The sequence below is a fragment of the Erinaceus europaeus genome, chromosome 4 (assembly GCF_950295315.1).
Source record: "Erinaceus europaeus chromosome 4, mEriEur2.1, whole genome shotgun sequence".
Lineage (NCBI taxonomy): Eukaryota > Metazoa > Chordata > Mammalia > Eulipotyphla > Erinaceidae > Erinaceus > Erinaceus europaeus.
Genome location: NC_080165.1, coordinates 60,827,056 through 60,846,116, shown reverse-complemented (window position 1 = coordinate 60,846,116; position 19,061 = coordinate 60,827,056). Strand labels below are relative to the sequence as shown.

Here is a 19,061-nt window from a genome sequence, read left to right as displayed (position 1 = left end):
TTAATTTTTTAAAAATCATCTATCAATATATTATGGTCAACAAAGAAAACAAAAGAAAAAAAATCTTAAAAACAACCAGAAAAAATATATATATTCAAGGAAACAATGTAATGAGTAAAGATGTTGGGTAGTATGCCAGCTCCCCCAGCTTCTGCTTAACCATGTGCCTATATAGGGATTGATTTGATCCCATTCAAAGCTTTGGTCTATTTACATAAATCACTTTTACATTTACATAAAGCACCACACTCCCTCCAGGACATTGGTGGTTTAGTGGTAGAATTCTTACCTGCTCCACCCCCTCTCCTTGTTACACCCTGATCCTCTCCTTGTCACACCCTGATCTTCCACCAGTCACTTTTTGCTCCACCCTCTCTATGTCACATCCTGTTTCCACCCTACGAGGAGAGTATAAAAACAGCTGCTCTTCTGATTAAAGACACTTGGAAATTGCTTTCCAGCTCCGAGAGTTCCAGAGTGTATCTCCTGCGAAGTTAGTGCAGCACGAGTTCCTAATCCCTCTCCCACACAGCAGCCTAGATCGGCTCCAGTTGAGTTCTCTCCAACCCAGAGAGCACTAGCTCGGGAAGAAGCACCTTCAGGATATCCCGGCATAAAATGACATCAGAAACAAGGGAAGCAGAGAACAATGGAACACTATCTTTAGAATGCTAAAAGAAAAACATTGTTGACCTTAAATTTATATCCAATGAAAATATTCTTCAAAATATGAAAGAAAAGTAAATGCAATTTCAGATAGATACACACTAAAGGACTTGGTATCCTGCAGACTTGTACTATAAAAAGAGACTAAAAGAAATTCTTTAGACTGAAGGGAAAATGATTACAAACAGAATATGTTTCTGCAGGAAGGAATACAGAGCAGATAGTGAGTAAATACCAAGGGCCTTTTATAAAAAGGTGATATATATATATATATATATATATATATATATATATATATATATATATATATATATGTATGTCACCAGGGCTTTGAATGTGTACCATTCCACTATTTCCAAAGGATTTTTTATGGGGGGGGGGGGGGGTATCATGGAAGAGAGACAGGAGAGAGATACCACAGCACTATTCTACTGTTCATGAAGCTTCCCCTTTGTATGGTCCTCCTATGTGGTAGCCAGAGGATCAAAACCAAGTCCTCCTTGCACATAATAAAGTATATACTCTTCTGGGTGAGCTATCTCCCAAACCTCAGATACTTTAGAATATCTTTGAAAGATTACAACTATACACCAGCAGAATACACATTTTTCTCAAGTACACATGAAATATTTTCTAGGTCAGACCACAAAATTAGTCATAGCAAATTCAAACTATAAGTGAGCAGGCACTAGAAATTTCATCTTGTTTTCCCATTATTTCATTTTTTTAATCTTTTCATTTTTAATATTTTATTTATTATTGGATAGGGACAGAAAGAAATTGAGAGGGGAGGAGGAGATAAAGAGGGAAAAAGACAGAGAGACACCTGCAGCCCTGCTTCACCACTCATGAAGCTTTCCCCCTGCAGATGGGGACCAGGGGCTTGAACCTGGGTCCTTGTGTACTATAATGTGTGAGCATAACTAAGTGCTCTACTCACTACTTGGCCCCTTCCCATGATTTCTTATTCTCCTTTTTGGTCCTTACCTTAACATTCATGGTAAAGAAAAATATAATAGTAAAAATATAATTAAAACATGTTCTCATATATTATGGGTTATTTAGGTAAAGATAGGGAGGAATAAATGAGAATGAAATAGCAAGTCCTGCTGGAAATATTATATAAGCTGCCCCACAGATGGTGCTTAGCAATGCCTCTCACAATCTCACAGGGAATAACTGCCCTGACTTGGTTACATGCTACTATGGTTATATTGTATTCTGATGATTTATCAGATTGCTGAAACCAAAGAGTCAGCTGTGTGACTGGGTCCCCTTTATTCTTCTCACTGACCCACTCCCTTAATAAGATCCAGATCCTTGCCTGAAAGTAAGATGCTTTTTAGAAATATGAGTCTACCATATCCTCAGGCTGCTAGCATCTAAGAAACTCTCTTTCTTCCTTTCTTTCTTTCTTTATATATATATATAACAGAGACAGAGAGAAATTGAGAGGGGATGCAGACATAGGGAAACAGAGACACCTGCAGCCTTGCTTCACAACTTGTGAAGCTTTCCCCTGAAGGGACCAGGGGTCCCTTGAACCTGGGTCCTTGCAGAATGTGATGTGAACACTTTAACCATATGCGCCACTGCCTGGCCACCCAAATAAACTCATTCTCCATACATGAACACTTGTCTCTTGAATTCACCGGCTTTTCACATGGCCAGCACTGATCTTTAGTATTTGGTAACAAAATCATAGGATATATCTTCTCACAGTGGTATGAAGCTAGAAATAAGAGAATCACTGGAAATTTTATGAACATGTGGAAATTAAACCACACTCAAATGAACAAACAGTGGATCAAAGAAGAAATTAAAGATTCTTGTAACAAATTAAAGTGAAAACACAACATTCCAAAACTTATAGAATACAAGGAAAGCAGTTCTAGTATGGGAAGCTCACAGTAATAAACACTAAAATAAAAATTAAAAATAAAAAAAAAAAATCAGAGCTACACAAGTGGCACACCTGGTAGACCATACTAGTTCTAATTCACAATGACTTAGGTTTAAGCTCCTAGGCCCCACCTGAGGGAGAAAACTTCAGGAGTGGTGAAAGAGTGCTTTTTCTCCCTATCCCCCCCTTCCCTCTTGATTTCTCTGTCTTATCCAACAACTTAAATGCAAAAACAGGTGAATGGCTGAGGGATAGTTTACCCAGCAGAGTGTACACTTTATCATAAGAGAGGTCTCTCCAACCTACCTCAAAAAACTTCTCTAAGACTTGCCCATTTAGAAAACAGAGCCTAGGAAGCTGGGAGATAGTTCACTCAGTAAAGCACACACTTTATCATGCATAAAGACATGGGTTCAAGCCATTGGCCACAATACAAAAGTGAAGCTTCACAAGCAGTACAATGTTGTGTCTTTCTTCCTCTATGTCTCTCTCCCTCCCTCTCACCCACTATCTGAAACAAACTGATAGCATAATGGTTATGCAAACAGAGTCTCATGCCTGAGGCTCCAAAGCCCCAGGTTCAATCCCCTGCACCACCATAAGCCAGAGCTGAACAGTGCTCTGGTTAAAAAAAAAAAAAAAAAAAAAAAAAAAACGGATGCAGCCCAGAGGTGGCTCAGTGGATAAAGTGTTAGATCCTCAAGCATAAGGCTCTGAATTTGAGAGCCAGCATCACATGTGACAGAGGCAGGCTCTATTTCTTCTCTCATTAATACATAAAAATTAAAAGCCAACAAACTAGTCTGCCTTTGGCATAGGTACAAAGTCCTAGGGAAACCCTGGCAGCAAGAGAGAAAAAGAAAATTAGGCCAAGGGGGGAGGATAAAGAAATAGAAAATAAAGGGGAAACAAGTAAAGAAGGCTTTTTAAAAAATAGCATTTGAATTACCCATTTGGGATACTAATAAACTGGTAACCATTTGGGATACTAATAAACTGGTAAAATTTCTAACATCAGAAACTTCTAAAGCATGTTGTATACTTGCTTTCTAGCAATCTCCTCTCTCCAAGCAGGGGAATTTACAAGGCAGCAAGATAGAATTACTCTTGTCTCTAGAGATGCAGAATGGGCCCTGCTCTTATAGTTTCCTGATCAATCTCAGGCTCCTGGAAACAGGACCATGCCAGTAAGACACCCACTTGGCACCCTTGAGGTAGAACATGACAGTGGACAAGTGTTCCGAAGATATCCCACATCCCAGGGAGCCTTGGAACCAAAAGACCCATCCTAGCTGCCAACCTTCAAGACTGACAAAGTAATATCAAGAACCAGTCATTCAGTCCTTCATCCACTGGTCTTCCTTAATGTCCCCATAGCACCAGCAAAAAAAAAAAAAAAAAAAAAATCTGGTTTACTTACCTCTCGTTGGACCGTATCATGTAGTCAGTAAATTCATGGTCTCCCTTTATCACTGCTAAAGGGACCACAAGGTTGACATCAGAATCACTGTTTCGCAGCTGGTTGAGTTTAATATTCACAGAGAACAGGAACTCCCGCACATCATCTATGCCCACTTTCAGGCCTTTGCATACCACATACCTGGCAAAACACACCCTGTCACTCCACTGAGCAAGGGCTTCTTCCCGAACCCAACCCCCCTTGCTAAGTCACAAAGCCAAATAGTTTACACATTCAGTCTTAAGTCTATTCACAAAGACCAGATTACAACAGAAGTCCACCTCAAATTCTTCCTTTTTATCTAGCTCTAATGTTTTCTTTCTATAACAACTGTTTCCAACTACTTGGTGCCAGACAGGCTGCACCACTATTGCCTGGGGAGTCAATAAAATTATAGATATAATGAATTAGACACTCCAGGGATGGGTCACAGAAATCTGTGTTATTAACAAACTACCTAACAATTCTAATTGATTACATTCTCTCACACATCACACAGGGACACTGTCCTACCTGGAATGCCAAGTGACTTTAGTTGGCATCCCCCTTGCCCTTTCCCAGTCCATATCCAGGAGTCCCTTATATTGTCCACCTCTCCCTCCTGGGCCTAATCTAGGATTCCTCATATAGGTATAGGGAATAAGGTTTGTGGAGGAGACAGACTGAAATGCTCCATCACACAAAAAAGACTCCTTTGGGTTCCAATCACTCTGTAATGTCAAGTTTTTTAATGTAGCTTTTGAGTCTGATAACAGAAACTTGTCCGGGATTTCCTATTCTGACACTCAGTCACCTAGAATGATTATTTTAAAATAGAGAGAAAGGCCTCACCTTTCTGAGTTAGCTGGACGACTAGTAATTGGCTTAAAGAGACATACTCGTTCAAAGCAGCAGTACAGCAAGTAGACGAGCCCCACACTGAATGGTGTGAACAGGTCAAAGGTTTTACAAAGGAAGTGGCCTCCTGAGTTAGAAAGAAAACAACAACAGCAACCAATGGGTTCTATTCCAAAGGATGGTTATGACAGTCTCAGAAATTAAATGTGACAAAGCCCATATGATGTCAGAGGAAACTGGGGAGGGAGACTTAGCTTTAGAGGACACTCAGAATTCTATAGCATCTTCTCTCCTAAATTCCTCACACAGCCACCGACTTAAATTTTAAAATTAAGCCTAATCTTAAAATTTTCCTCTACATGTTTTTGTCCAATAGGATCTCTAGTAGGATCCTGGGTGAGTAAACAGCTAAGAAGTGTTACCTGTCCGGACAACAGAAAGTGCCATGAGGAACTGACAGAGCAGCAGCTGCTTGCTGAGGATTTCTTGCAGGTTCTCCTTCCCCTCTACTGAGAAACCCTGAAATAAGAACACAAGAACTGGGTGGAAAGAGAAATGAGTACTAAAGAGTATCCATACCTCATCTTCACTGAGATTTTTTTTAAAGCTGTTTTCATTCATCTCTGCTATCTGATTCATAAATATAGGTTTGACATGATCACATGGGCTATCATGGAGTCAGGCCTAGCAGACATATGCTGGTTTTGTTGCTCTGCCACTTACGGGAGATAAAGTCCAATATAATTCTCCAAGGAGATGGTACAAAAAGTTTTAAAACTCATGTCAGAATTCAAAGGAAGAAAATTGAAAATATTGGCTAGTCACAGGTCAAATACAAGATAGGAAACAGAAAAACTTGGTAAATCCAACAAGACCCTAGAAGAATGTGTGGCATGAATACTTAACATGGGCTCAGCCACTGTGCTAACCATTGAACAAGTCTTGTCTGGTAAGAAGAAAAAAATCAGCACAACTCTTGCCTTTGTGACAGATTATGTGATCATCTGTCATTCTACCCAGAGGCTTATAAGTGGTCACATATAAAAAGCATGTGCCGGGAGTATGGATTGACCTGTCAACACCCATGTTCAGCGGGGAAGCAATTACAGAAGCCAGACCTTCAACCTTCTGCATCCCACAAGTACCTTGGGTCCATACTCCCAGAGGGTCAAAGAACAGGAAAGCTATCAGGGGAAGGGATGGGATACAGAGGTGGTGGGAATTGTGTGAAGTTGTACCTCCTCTTATCCTATTGTTTAGTCAATGTTTTGCTTTTATAAATAAAAAATTAGAAGAAAAAAAAAATCATGTGCCAGGAACAAATGATAGAAATGTTTTTTTTTAATTTATTGGGGAATTAATGTTTTACATTCGACATTAAATACAATAGTTTGTACATGCATAACATTTCCCGGTTTTCCATATAACAATACAACCCCCACTAGGTCCTCTGTCATCCTGATAGAAATGTTTTTCCTTGTTAGTTTTGCCTACTTCATTTTAGTTACGTTCCTCCCATCATGTGTCTACAGCTAGCCTAGGTTCTTTTAAGATGTGAGTTAAGGAGGTCCACTTGCTCCTAGCAAAGTTGTCCACATCACAATCTTTATTCCTAATATTTATTTACTTATTATGAAAGAAACAGAGGGGCTGGGGAGATAGCACAGTAGTCATCTAAAAAAAGACCTTCATGCCTGAGGTTCCCAAATTCTATCCCCAGCACCATCAAAGCCAGAGCTGAGCGGTAGTCTGATGGAGAGAGACAGAGACAGAGAGAATGAATATGAAAGGAAGGAAAAGAGGGAGGACTACAGCAGGGTCAATTTTGGCTTAAGGTGGTTCTGGAGATTAAATCTGGGACCTCTGGGGTCTCAGGCATATAAGTCAGTATTCTAACCAGCTGAACTATTTCCTTGGCCCCACTCACAACCTTTGCAAAGTTATTATGCACAAAAAGAATAAACACATATACTCTACTATATAAATAGTAGATGTACTGAAATAACCAAAGAAAACAAAACAAAAGCAATTCCAAAGCTTCTAACGTATTAAACACCTAAAGCAGCACCCTATGGCAAGCAGGCCACCTACCCCATCAGCCATTAGAAAGTGGACACCCTTGCGCTCTGTGTTATCCAAGACAAAGTTCCGAAAAGCAGTGATGTTCTCCGGGCGGGTGATATCTCCATCTCCATCAATCCCACCCTCACCTGGAAAGACACAAGATTCACAGTGAGCTCATCTGCCCAGTACATCCTAGGACCTGGGACATAAGTTCTCTGGGAGAGTGAACAAAAGTACCAAATGGGCCTTGAAGCTCAAGAGAAGAGTCCCTATGAAGAGTAGCAACTCACAGCAGGTAACCTGTATGGTCATCTTACAGTGTGAGAACAAAAGGCCAAAAAATGTCAAGTCAGTAAACCAGAGTCTGAAGGAGCTGATCACCAACTAGAACAAAAGTCCCTCCTCTTGAGAACTGACATTGTGCTAGAACCACATATACTTAGGAATCAACATCAATATTTTAATGGACTGTTAAAGAATGTAGGACTTGTAGCAGCCCAGGTGGCTCACCTGGTTAAGCACACTCATCACAAAGAACAATGTGGGGAAATTGTGAGGATGTGGTAGAGCCTGGCAGGGCCTGACCTGAGGAGTACATCTATCCTGTCAGTCTCTCTCTCTACTGAGAGGCTGAGCAAGGAGACACAGGAGTAACCCCAAAGGTGTGCCCCATCTTATCAGACTCCCTGCCTCACAAAGCACCCCACATTCCTGATACTATGGCCATTAGATAAAAAAAAGGGGGAGATGTCATGAAATTGTGAGGAGCCTCACAAAGCACCCTGCATTTTTCTGCCTCTAGGAGCCTGGTATTCCTTAAAACATTAAGCCAGCTCCCCCTGCTCCACCCTGCATTCCTGATACTATGGCCTAACTACATAATCATTGTTTTGCCTAAAAGATCCCCACCATTCCATTCCTTTGATCTGTCTTCTTTCTTCCCTCAAGACCCTCCCTGTCTCCAGGGTATTATTAATCCTATCAGTTAAAACCCTCCTAACAGTTGCTAAGGAAGTTCCTACCTTTCCTTTTTGCCTTTCTCTGCCCCTTTCCTAGCCATTTCCATTTCCAGCTTGCCACTTCAGGATCTGCCCTTTAAAAGCCTTGGCTGTCTGATCAATAAAGAATTGCACTGCCTCGTTGCCATGAGCTTGGTTCATGAGTCATCTCCTTCGTGTCACTGAGTGAGTAGCAGCCCAGGCTGGCTCCGGTTGAGTTCTCTCCAACCCAGAGTACGCGCCCAGGAAGAGCACCCCCACGCTAGCCCGGCAGAGCAAGAATGTAGGACTTGCTGCCAAATCACTACAGTTAAGACAGAACAAGAAGGAACTGTTTTACAGTTACTTAGCTGTTACCTAGTGCATCTCACACCTGACAAATAGGACTGGACATGGGTGTGGGTTTGGTATTTGTTAATAGCCCTGCTACTCCTCAGTCAGAGACCAGGCAGTTTCATTATCTCCTGTCACCATAAGAGAAGAAAGGAAGAATTAATATGGCTTTCATTTGAGTTTGCCTAGCAGAGTGCTTAGCCTATATCCTCTAAGTCTACTAAAAGATAATCTAGAGGGAGCTTCATGACAAGAACTGTAAACCCCAGACTAATAAAAACCTAGGAAAGAAAACATTAAACTAGATGAAAACTGCTTCCAACCTAGGTCCCACAGAGGACTGTCCCTCACAGTTTCTAGCAATCTTTTTATTGTCCCTACCATAGTAGGGCTCGAAGAGCTCACTGGAGGCTGAGTAGAAGTCTTCTAGCTTGAAGTCATTAGGGCCCTTCAGAGTCATTCCAAATCCCTTGGCATGCCACTTCTTCCTCCAAAGTACATACTCTGAAAATCCACCTGGGCCTGCACAGACATCTGCAAAGTATAGAAGCTCAGCGTCCCGGTCCTTCACCAATGGTCTCTGCAAAGGCAAGGAGCACAGGGGAGAAAGGGAGAAAAGGTAGCTCAGTGGGGAACAGGAAGCAGGAAGCGTGGAGAGTAAAATAAACCTTTTAGCAAGCACAATGTAGAGCCCTCCCACACACACCCCAAGGCCAAAATATCCACAAAATGTATCCTCTGTGAACACTCCTTCTAGAATTGCCCATCATTCACCTCAAAATACTCCTGATGCCTTTCATACCACCAAGTCTACCTCCTAAAAACATCATAATAGGCATCTAAGTGTGTATTCTTTGTTTCTCAGTCTTTTCTTCACCATACCCTACCTAACAAAAGAGCCCCACTGAACAGAGAAGGAAAAAGGCATACACCAAGACACACAGTGACCTGTTCACAGCCAGTCTGCAACAAAGCCATATTGGAATCCGGTCAGGCTGATTGCAAGACTCAACTCTTTCTGTCCAACTAAAATCTGATGTCTCTAATACCATCTATTGCCACCATAAGGCCTACCTGTCCACACCACAACCTCTGTTTCCCTTTTCCTCTTCCTCCTTGGCTCTCCTGTTTTCTAATTAACTTGTTCATAATAATTTTAAAAATTTAAATTCATGTATAGAAAAACTGCAGAGTTCTCACACAATCTTTACCCAGTCTCTAGAGTTCTGTTAACATCTTACAAAAACTGACAAATGCACACTGCAACAATGCATTTTTCGAAGCTAAGAATCCAACATTGTTATGCTGCAATTAACTAAATTCCAAGTTGATTTCACTGGAGTTCCTGTTGTGTTCCAGGATCCACTTCACTTCAAAATGCATCTAGCCTCCTTCTTTATTGGTACTCCCTTCCAACTTTCCCTGCCTCTGCCCCTATGCTAGCCAGAATCTGGGGCAATACACAGTTGGGAACTGTCAAGGGAGAAAGAGAACAAGACACTGGTAGGAAATTTGTAGGCAGCCCTGATGCTACCCAACCACTTCCACAAATAACTAAATTGCAATACTCATTTGTATTTTTGTTGATTATATATTTTGGCCACTCAAGAAGATTTAACTCTGGCTGGGGAAACAGTATAATGGTTCTGCAAAAACCTTTCATGCTTGAGGCTCTGCAGTCCCAGGTTCAATCCCTAGCACTACCATATACCAGAACTGAACAGTCTTTTTCTATGTGTCTTTCTCTCTGCATCTGCATCTCATCTCTCCCTCTCTCTCATTAAGATAAAAATATATTAAAAATAAATATTTTTAAAGAGAATTAATTCTTAATCTAACATTTATGCTGAACATAACACTTGTCTGTACCGTGTGTTTATAGTTCTCTTTTATATAACTAGGTCCAATATTGTATAGTCTACTAGTCTTGACCGACCACAACAGAAAGGATGTGCCATACACACTGGTGACAACTAGAAGTTAAACACTAGAGTAGGTGACTGCAGAGGACCCTGATGAACACCCAGCAGGAAGAAGCTTTAGTGCCTCAAGTTTGACATGCTTTATCAGAGTGCTAGGACTACAAGAAAAAGAGCAAAATAACAGAAGAATAAGAAAAGGGAAAAAAAAGGAAATATTAATGTTCACAATCTAGTGACTTTCTAGGTGACAAAGGTGTTTCCTCTTATGATAACTAACTAGCTTTAATAAAAGAATGAAGTCTCTGAAGAAAGTGATATTAGATGAAAATAAACTTCATAAACCTACTTGACAAACCTACCCAGGCATGCTGAGATAGATTATTCTTTCTTCCCTTTCCCACCATTCCACCCCAGCATTCTTTGTTCATGCTCCATCAATTATTCATATTTTTAAATTATATTCACTTACACATACATGAACATCCCTAATGGCATTAGCCCAGAACATTATGCAGCACTTTTCAAGGACAGTGGTAATGAGGCAGGCATTACAAGCTTAAGATCTACACACACTGCAAAAAGGAAAAACAGTGTTCTTCACTACTGGCCATGCTCTAGCCCCAGGTCCCAGCCTTTCAAGGTGAATCACTGGTCCAAAGGAAGACTAAGGAAAAAAAGAATGAAGGTATCTCACCTCAAACAAGAGAGCATAAATATGATCTCATTCTGTGATTTCAAGGCCTGTGGCCTTTACAAGCTATGGCCAGGAGGCCTTTTCATAGACAGGACAGCTGGAGTTCTCACCTCTGCCACTTACTACTGTGAAGTCAAGGACAGGCACACAAAACCAGACTAATATGGGTTATGTCTCAAGAATGCCAGAGGACTAAATAAAGTACAAATGTATGTCAAACTGCTTTGTAAATTATAAAATAGCAAGCAAATGTAAGATATTATATTCAACTATTGTAACTTCCCTGAAGTCAAATCATCCTTTTCTATTCTTTTCTATTTCCAAGGCCCAGAACCGTACATTACCCTCACCAGGCACTTTGTAAGTGCTGGCTAATTTCCCTAAAATAGAAATGCAGCTTAAAGCCAGAGCACTGCTCAGTCCTGGCTTATGGTGGTGTGGGAGGCTGAACCTGGGACCTCAGAGCTTCAGGCATGAGAGTCTCCTTTTACAACCATTATGCTGTCTCCCCTACCCCCTATGTTCAGTCTTAAATGACAAAGTTTTCTTGCCTCAACAATATCCCCAGGCACACAAATCCCTCATGTAACATTATGGTTTATCATATGCCTCCATATGCCTCCAAAACCTAAATTTTCCTTTGTATTTTCCCATTCTTATTTATGTCTTATTTTCCTACTAATTCCTTTACTCCTTTTACCACAACCTGCAGCATCAGACTTATTTAAAAAAAAAAAAAAAAAAAAAAACCTGAGGGGGTCGGGCGGTGGCGCAGTGGGTTAAGCGCATGTGGCGCAAAGCGCAGGGACCGGCGTAAGGATCCCGGTTCAAGCCCCCGGCTCCCCACCTGCAGGGGAGTCGCTTCACAGGCGGTGAAGCAGGTCTGCAGGTGTCTATCTTTCTCTCCCCTTCTCTGTCTTCCCCTCCTCTCTCCATTTCTCTCTGTCCTATCCAACAACGAATTGCGTCAACAAGGGCAATAATAATAACCACAATGAAGCTACAACAAGGGCAACAAAAGGGGGAAAAAAATGGCCTCCAGGAGCGGTGGATTCATGGTGCAGGCACCGAGCCCAGCAATAACCCTGGAGGAGGAGAAAAAAAAAAACAAAAAAACCTGAGGGTAAGGCCAGCAAGGTAGATCACATACATAACACCCCTGCTTTGTCACATGTGCAACCTAGGTTCCAGCTGGCCCCAACCTACTCTCCACTGCCTCTATCTGAAAAAATTGGTCTAGAGCAGTGAAGCCCCAGTGAAAACAACAAAAAGCCCTCAAAGTCCCTCCTATTCACTTTCCAAACTTTCCATACTTCCCACCCCAAGCTCCAAATCCTCCATATTTTACTCTTACCTACCTGATCCAAAAGCTACTGACAAAGAGCTTATTAGCAAACCTAGATGTGCTCTCTCAGCTCTGTTGAAATCTGCTCTAGTAATTCTGTTAATCTGAAAACCACACTAACCCTGTTGGGTTTGGCTGTCACTTCAGTATTCAGGGGAAAACAGAGATGAAAAGAGAGAACAGAACACTAGGGGCTAGAGAGAAATCACTTTTTATAGTAGAGTGTAGAGAAACTTCTCTGAAAGGGCAATTCTTGGCCACTAACAATCAATTCAGGTCAAGAAGCTGCCCAAAGCATTACAAATGCAGCTCCCATTTCTTATGTAACTAGCACCCCCACCCTCAATCTGAATGATACAACCTTAATGCCCACTTCATTGTCATGACAGAGAAAGACAATAACCAGATACCAGCTGCTGGAGGCGTTAACATTCAAAAATTCAAAATAACACTGTGATTTCCCATCAGCTTGACAGAGCTCCACTGCCAGGCAGGGGTTTAAAGGAAATCATTTGAGCTCAGAAAATTAAATCAACATTATATCAATCTAATTTTCCTAATATGCTAATTCCAAGGGTCCCTTTTGCTACCTGCTGGTGCTAGAAAATAAGGAAGGAGACCTAGAAGAGAAAAATGACTAACTGGCAGGGTTTATATGCCAGTTTTGCAGGCACACAGGAAGCAGGTAGATGGGCCAGAAACATTAAAGAACTTAGGAAGTAAGTTTCTTTAATGAGTGGATAATCAGAGGTCCTGCTGGAAGGAGGGTGAGTGAAGCAGAAACAAGTATGGAAACAGCTGGGTTTTAGCCACTTTGTTGTCAAAGAAAACTACCTAGGACTGGGTATAAATGCTTTGAAGGGAATTCTAAAACAAAATTTCTTTTTTCTCAATCTTTATGGAGGGTCTGTGGTCAGAGAAATAAGACAAAGCACAATGAGAAATAATTTCTCTCTACCACTTCCTGAGATAGGCTAAAGTCTGCCAAAGAATGATTGTTCTGAGAGGTAGAAGGAAATCATCTGAAACCTGAAATCACAGACCTAAGAGATGGAGCAGATCTTAGGAGTCTTTTGGTCCTACCCCTGCCCCCTGGCAGATTAGTAGGGCTAAAATCAGAGATGATACAGTTTAGGCCCAATGAAAGCATGTACTTAAGTGACACTATCAAATGTGTCACTCACTCTTACACCTACAGAATAGCAGGCTAGATTTTTTAGATGCAATACTGATTTCAAAAAGACCAAAGCACCCAGATGCCCACATTTCATTCATGCCCACATTAAACCACAATTCCCATAGCAATCTCTCATACCAGAAACAGCAGCCAAATAAGATGCCACTAGTTTAAATTTAGAAAACAATGGGCTGGAAAAAAAAAAAGAAAAGAAAACAATGGGCTGGGAAATAATGCAGTGGGTAGAGCGCAGGACTTACTATGCACAAGGCTCTAGATTCAATTTTAGGCCCAGCAAAGGCACAACACAGACAACACCAAAGGAATTCCATGGGTAACAGAGTGGTGCTTTAGTGTGTCACCCTTCCTCTATCTCTCCCTCTCTCTTCTCACTCAGGATATAGAATTTTAAAAAAAAAATTTTTTTAATCAAAGAGGCTGCTCAGCAGTGTTACACATATACAAAGCCCTTGATTCATTTGTTGGCACTGAATTAAAAAAACTGACTGTTAACACTGCATCATCCTTACATAGTCTACCTCACACATGGTAGGAAAGCAGCAGGCCTACACCCCCCAATATTAGCTGTCCTTCATTTGTCAACAAAGCACAAAATGACTATAAATGTTCCAATCCTGCACCCTTGTCTGTTCTCAAGTGCACCAGAATGTCCTGAAGCTAAGCACTATGGGGACAGAGATCACATCTTATTTCAAACTGTATTCCTGGTACCTGGCACAAAGTAGAGGCTATATAAATTTATGTTTGATAAATGCAGAAAGAAGATGCATGCTCTAACTCATTGGCTCACCTCACTGCTTATTAAGCCTACATTGCCCAAGAATGCCATTTTAGCACAGCTGCAAATCTCAGCCACCTCCACTTGGGAGTGAACAACAGGATCTATAGAACTGGGAGTCTGGGACTCCACCCCTACACACAACTGTATTGGGGTACTCTTGGGACCACAAGAAGCACTCTGAAACCCAATCTGAGATGCTCAAAATAAAAATATATCTCTATCACATAGCAGGAATACTCTTTGAACACAGCACAAATGACAATTTCTAAGTCACTGAAGCATAAGTACATTTAGCACTATGAATTCAGAAGTAGAATCTCACCCCATAAGAATCTCGTGGATTTGTAAACATGTGATCAAACACAAAATCCATGTTAGCCATCTTCATTGCTGCCCTGCAAGACAGAAAAAAGCATGACTCAGTACCTGATGTGAGGAAAGCTAAAGTTCAAACGAAAAGGTGGAGCAGTGATGGGGCAGCAGGGGTTAGGGAAGGGTGTCAACAAACCTATTTAAGAAGAAGACTCCCCGGATTGTCTCGTAGGGATTGGCCCGAGTTCGAGCTCGTCGCATCTCCTCCCCATCCAAAACGTCAAATACAGTCTGCCCAGAGAGAATCAAGGTGAGTACCACTCCAGCCTCTCCAAAATAGACAAGAATTTTTTGGGATTTTGTTATTTGGTTTTGGTTTCTTGTTTGTTTGTTCTTGCTACCAGGGTTATTACTGGGCACCAGTGTTTGCACAAATCCACTGTTCCTGGTGGCTTTCTTTTTTTTTTTTTTAGAGACAGAGAAAGAGAGATGCTCACAGCACTGCTTCACTGATCATGAAGCTTCTTCCTCTTCCCTATAGGTGAGGGCCAGGTTCTCATACACAATAATGTCTGCACTCTACCAGGTGCATCTCAGATCGGGTTCTAGAGTGCTTCTGAGTCCTCAGAGTAGCCCCAATAAACCCTATCCCAGACAGGGATTTTAAAAGCTTATGGAGTCTGATTCACAGTCCTCTGAAGAGATATCTCTTCAATCTGAAATGACTACTTACTTATATGACCCTAGATAAGTCCTTCAAAGGACCCTAGATAAGTCCTTCAAAGATAAGTCCTTCCTGACCGTAAACTATAGTAATTATAAAAGGGTAGAAGATAAAATGTAAGCATATTCCTGGCACATGGTAAGTGGTTAATAGATGGTATGTTTTATTTATTTATTTATTCATTTATCATTTTCCTCCAGGGTTATCACCGAGGCTCAGCACCAGCATTATGAATCCACTGCTCCTAGAGGCCAGTTTTTTCATTTTGTTGGATAGGACAGAGAAAAATTCAGAGAGATGGGGGAGATAGGGAGGGAGAGCGAAAGATATACATCTGCCAATCTGCTACAATGCTCAAGAAGCAGACCCCCTGCATGTGGGGAGTAGGGGCTTGAATTGGGATCTCTGCACAGGTCCTTGGTTCTTAATACCATGTGCACTTAACTGGGTGAGCCAGCTGGGTACACCACTGCCCAGCCCCCATATGTGTTGTTTCACATGGAATCACCTTGTGACATTGTGAATCCCCACAGCAAAACTACTACTTTACTCCATACCAGAAATACCATTCCAAGGAAGCAGAGGTCTGATATTAAGGCATACCACCTCAGGACTCAATCAAAAAAAGGATAAACAAACCAAGACCAGGGTTTTTTATGGCACCTACAGACAGTAGGGCATAGCAAAGATCACTTATCCCTCTCTCTTCTCCAGTTTCCTCTCTAAGAAAAGAAAGCCTCACTTTGGCAGACTGGGAGTATGGACCGACCAGTCAACGCCCATGTTCAGCGGGGAAGCAATTACAGAAGCCAGACCTTCTACCTTCTACAACCCTCAATGACCCTGGGTCCATGCTCCCAGAGGGATAGAGAATAGCTATCAGGGGAGGGTGTGGGATATGGAGATTGGGTGGTGGAAATTGTGGTGGAAGTTGTACCCCTCCTACCCTATGGTTTTGTTAATTAATCCTTTCTTAAATAAAAAAAATTTTTTTAAACCCCAGTAACAACAGAAACAGAAATTCAATAAAACAAAGACATCACTGAGATATAAACTATATATATATATATATATTATCATACTATATGCAAGAAAAATTTAATAAAAGTTTTGACATGTTAAAAAAAAAAAAAAAAGCCTCACTTTGTCGGAGTTCCAGCTTTTAGTATAGTCCCAACCCTCTATAGACCACAAAATAAATTTTGTGAAGCTGGCTTGAAGCTTTGTTTCTTCCCGAAACCATTTCTACATCAGATTTTCCCTGGCTGTCTATCCCAGGCAATATACTTCCTTACCCAAAATCGGGCCAAAAAATATCAAGGAGAGACAAATATCTAATTGTAAGTTAGGTACCCACTATTTAATTCTCAGGTCTAAGGAAAGTGAGTATTTTAGCCCTATTTTATAAACAAGGAAATTCCAACTCAGAGAAGATAAAGCAACTTGAGCAAGTCACACAGGGAAAAGAAAAGTTGCAAAGCTAGGACGCTAAAGAATTCCAAGCTTATAACTATGCCAGCCCTCTTCAGGATTATGGTGAACCTGACAACCGAGATTAAACAAATCTTCCTTCTGGCTTTGACCACTAAGGTAGCACAAAACTTTAGGGCAGAACATTACCAAGAAAAAGAAAACATTAGAGAAATGTAAAGGGCCGGGTGGTGGCATACCTGGTTGAGTGTACATATTACAATACACAAGGACCCGGGTTTGAGCTCCCAGCCCCCACCTGTAGGGGCAAAGCTTCTCGAGTGGTGAAGCAGGCTGCAGGTGTCTCTCTGTCTCTCTCCCTCTCTATCTCCCCCTGTCCTCTCAATTTCTGGCTGTCTCTATCCAATAAAATAATTTAAAAATTATTTTTAAAAAAGAGAAATATAACAAGCTACACAACCAATCTCCATATAAATAAATAAATAATTACTAAAAAAAAAAGTGAAGAAGTCCCAGACAGTTACAAGGCTTTCAATTTCAGCTCTAATCATAAATCTTACCTTACACTGCAACATGCTATGAAGAAGCTCTTCCCCACAAAAATCTGTCTCATCTTCAATGATCATTTTCCTCTAAAAGGAGAAGAAAAGATAATAAATATATGAAATTGGGAGGCTGAATGGGAAAACTATGATTCCAAGACAACAGAGTTAAGAAGAGGTTTGTTCCTGCCAAGGAACATCAATTCCTGAGGGATAGGCATGAAAAAAATCCTAATCCCTCTGGCTATACTCCAGATGGCTGAAATGAAGCAGTCCCTTGGGGGCTCTAACTAGTGTACCATATGGATACAAGATTCACAAATGCTAAGGCTGAGAAAAGCATACAGGAAGGAGACATTTAAGCTTTCTTCTCCTAAAACATGAACCAAAATATAAGGATTACCCCAAATGGTGGTAGCCTGCCTTCAACCACAAAGTCTCTTACTCTGTGATGAGTAAAAAAGCACATTACCAGGAACTGTCCTTGTAATGTCATAGAAAACAAGGGTTTGGGGGCTGGACGGTGGTGTCCACGGTAAGTGCGCATATCATTAATTGCAAAGACCCAGATTCAAGCCCCTACTCCCCATCTGCAGTGGGATACATGGTGAAGCAGGTCTGCAGATGTCTATCTTTCTCTACCCCTCTCTATCTCCCCACCCATCTCAATTTCTCTCGTTCTGTCAAAAATAAATAGAAGAAAAAAGAAAGAAAATGGCTGTCAGTGGAGGATTAATCTGGAGGCAATAAGCCTGATGGCAAAAAAGGAAAAAAGAAAGAAAGAAAACAGGAATATCAAGCCCACCCAATGACTGAGTCATGAGTTTGTATCTAAACTATCCATGCTCTAACTGGTGTCCTCAGGTTTTACACTCTTCAAAATCATTGAGGACCCAAGAGTTTTTGTATATGTTTTTGTTGTTGTTGTTGTTTTTGTATATGTCTGTGTGCTATGTCTATTAAGAATTAAAACAGAAAAATCAAAATACTGCTTCAGTTTTACTATACAGGAAGACTTCCAGAGGCAGGGCTATGGAGCAGCAGCAGCTGTATTTCTCTTTTTTTTTATTCCCTTTCATTGCCCTTGTTGCTTTATTGTTGTAGTTATTATTGTTGTTGTTACTGATGTTGTTAGATAGGACAGAGAGAGAAATGGAGAGAGAAGGGGAAGACAGAGGGGGAGAGAAAAATAGACACCTGCAGACCTGCTTCACCGCTTGTGAAGCAACTCCCCTGCAGGTGGGAAGCCAAGGGCTCGAACCAGGATCCTTACACAGGTCCTTGCGCTTTACGCCATGTGCGCTTAACTTGCTGTGCTACCGCCTAAGTCCCTAGCAGCTGTGTTTCTCTCCTCTCCTCGTCCGGGTCAACTAGGAATAGGAAAGGAGATTATCTAGGACTGCAACAAGGCAGGACTAGAACGACTTCAGGAACCCACGAAACAACTGGTGAGTGCAAACATGTGTAACTCATGAACAGAGAGAAGCCTAGGGAGAGATTGAGTGGCTGGTAACAGTCCAGCAGTTTACCAGTTGAGGCATCACCTCCAGTCTGTTTTACTAACAAAAAGACTGCTAAAGGAAGGAGAGGACTCCCCTAAGACTCACCAAATGCAACTATGAGTCTCCTTTGCTACTGCCCTCAGAGGCTGGAGCAGTAGGGCAAGGTCCTGTGCTGACATCTGGGAAGAGAGAACTGAACAGGAAACTCAGGAGATCTATATCTCGGTGGCCTAGCAGTGGGGCTATATAGTGAGAGCCTTTCCACATTGTTCTCCTGATGAAAACATGGTGAATAATAGCCTCAGAACCTACAGTCTATAAACGGGACTTGTTTAGAAACTCACAGGACC

General features: G+C 41.3%; 1 protein-coding gene across 3 annotated transcripts in view; it reads right to left on the bottom strand.

The window, feature by feature from the left end:
• Positions 1–19,061, bottom strand: part of CMTR1 (cap methyltransferase 1) — a 72,443-nt gene that overhangs the window by 13,132 nt on the left and 40,250 nt on the right. For 2 of the 3 annotated variants that reach the window (XM_016185882.2, XM_060189722.1), the window contains exons 6-13: positions 17,228–17,299; positions 14,709–14,803; positions 14,523–14,595; positions 8,642–8,840; positions 6,957–7,075; positions 5,288–5,384; positions 4,860–4,992; positions 3,990–4,169 (exon numbers count right to left, since the gene is read on the bottom strand). In XM_016185882.2, coding sequence (XP_016041368.1) covers positions 3,990–4,169; positions 4,860–4,992; positions 5,288–5,384; positions 6,957–7,075; positions 8,642–8,840; positions 14,523–14,595; positions 14,709–14,803; positions 17,228–17,299 — 968 coding nt within the window. The remainder of the gene's footprint in view (positions 1–3,989; positions 4,170–4,859; positions 4,993–5,287; positions 5,385–6,956; positions 7,076–8,641; positions 8,841–14,522; positions 14,596–14,708; positions 14,804–17,227; positions 17,300–19,061) is intronic. The other variant, XM_060189723.1, reaches the window with a different exon arrangement.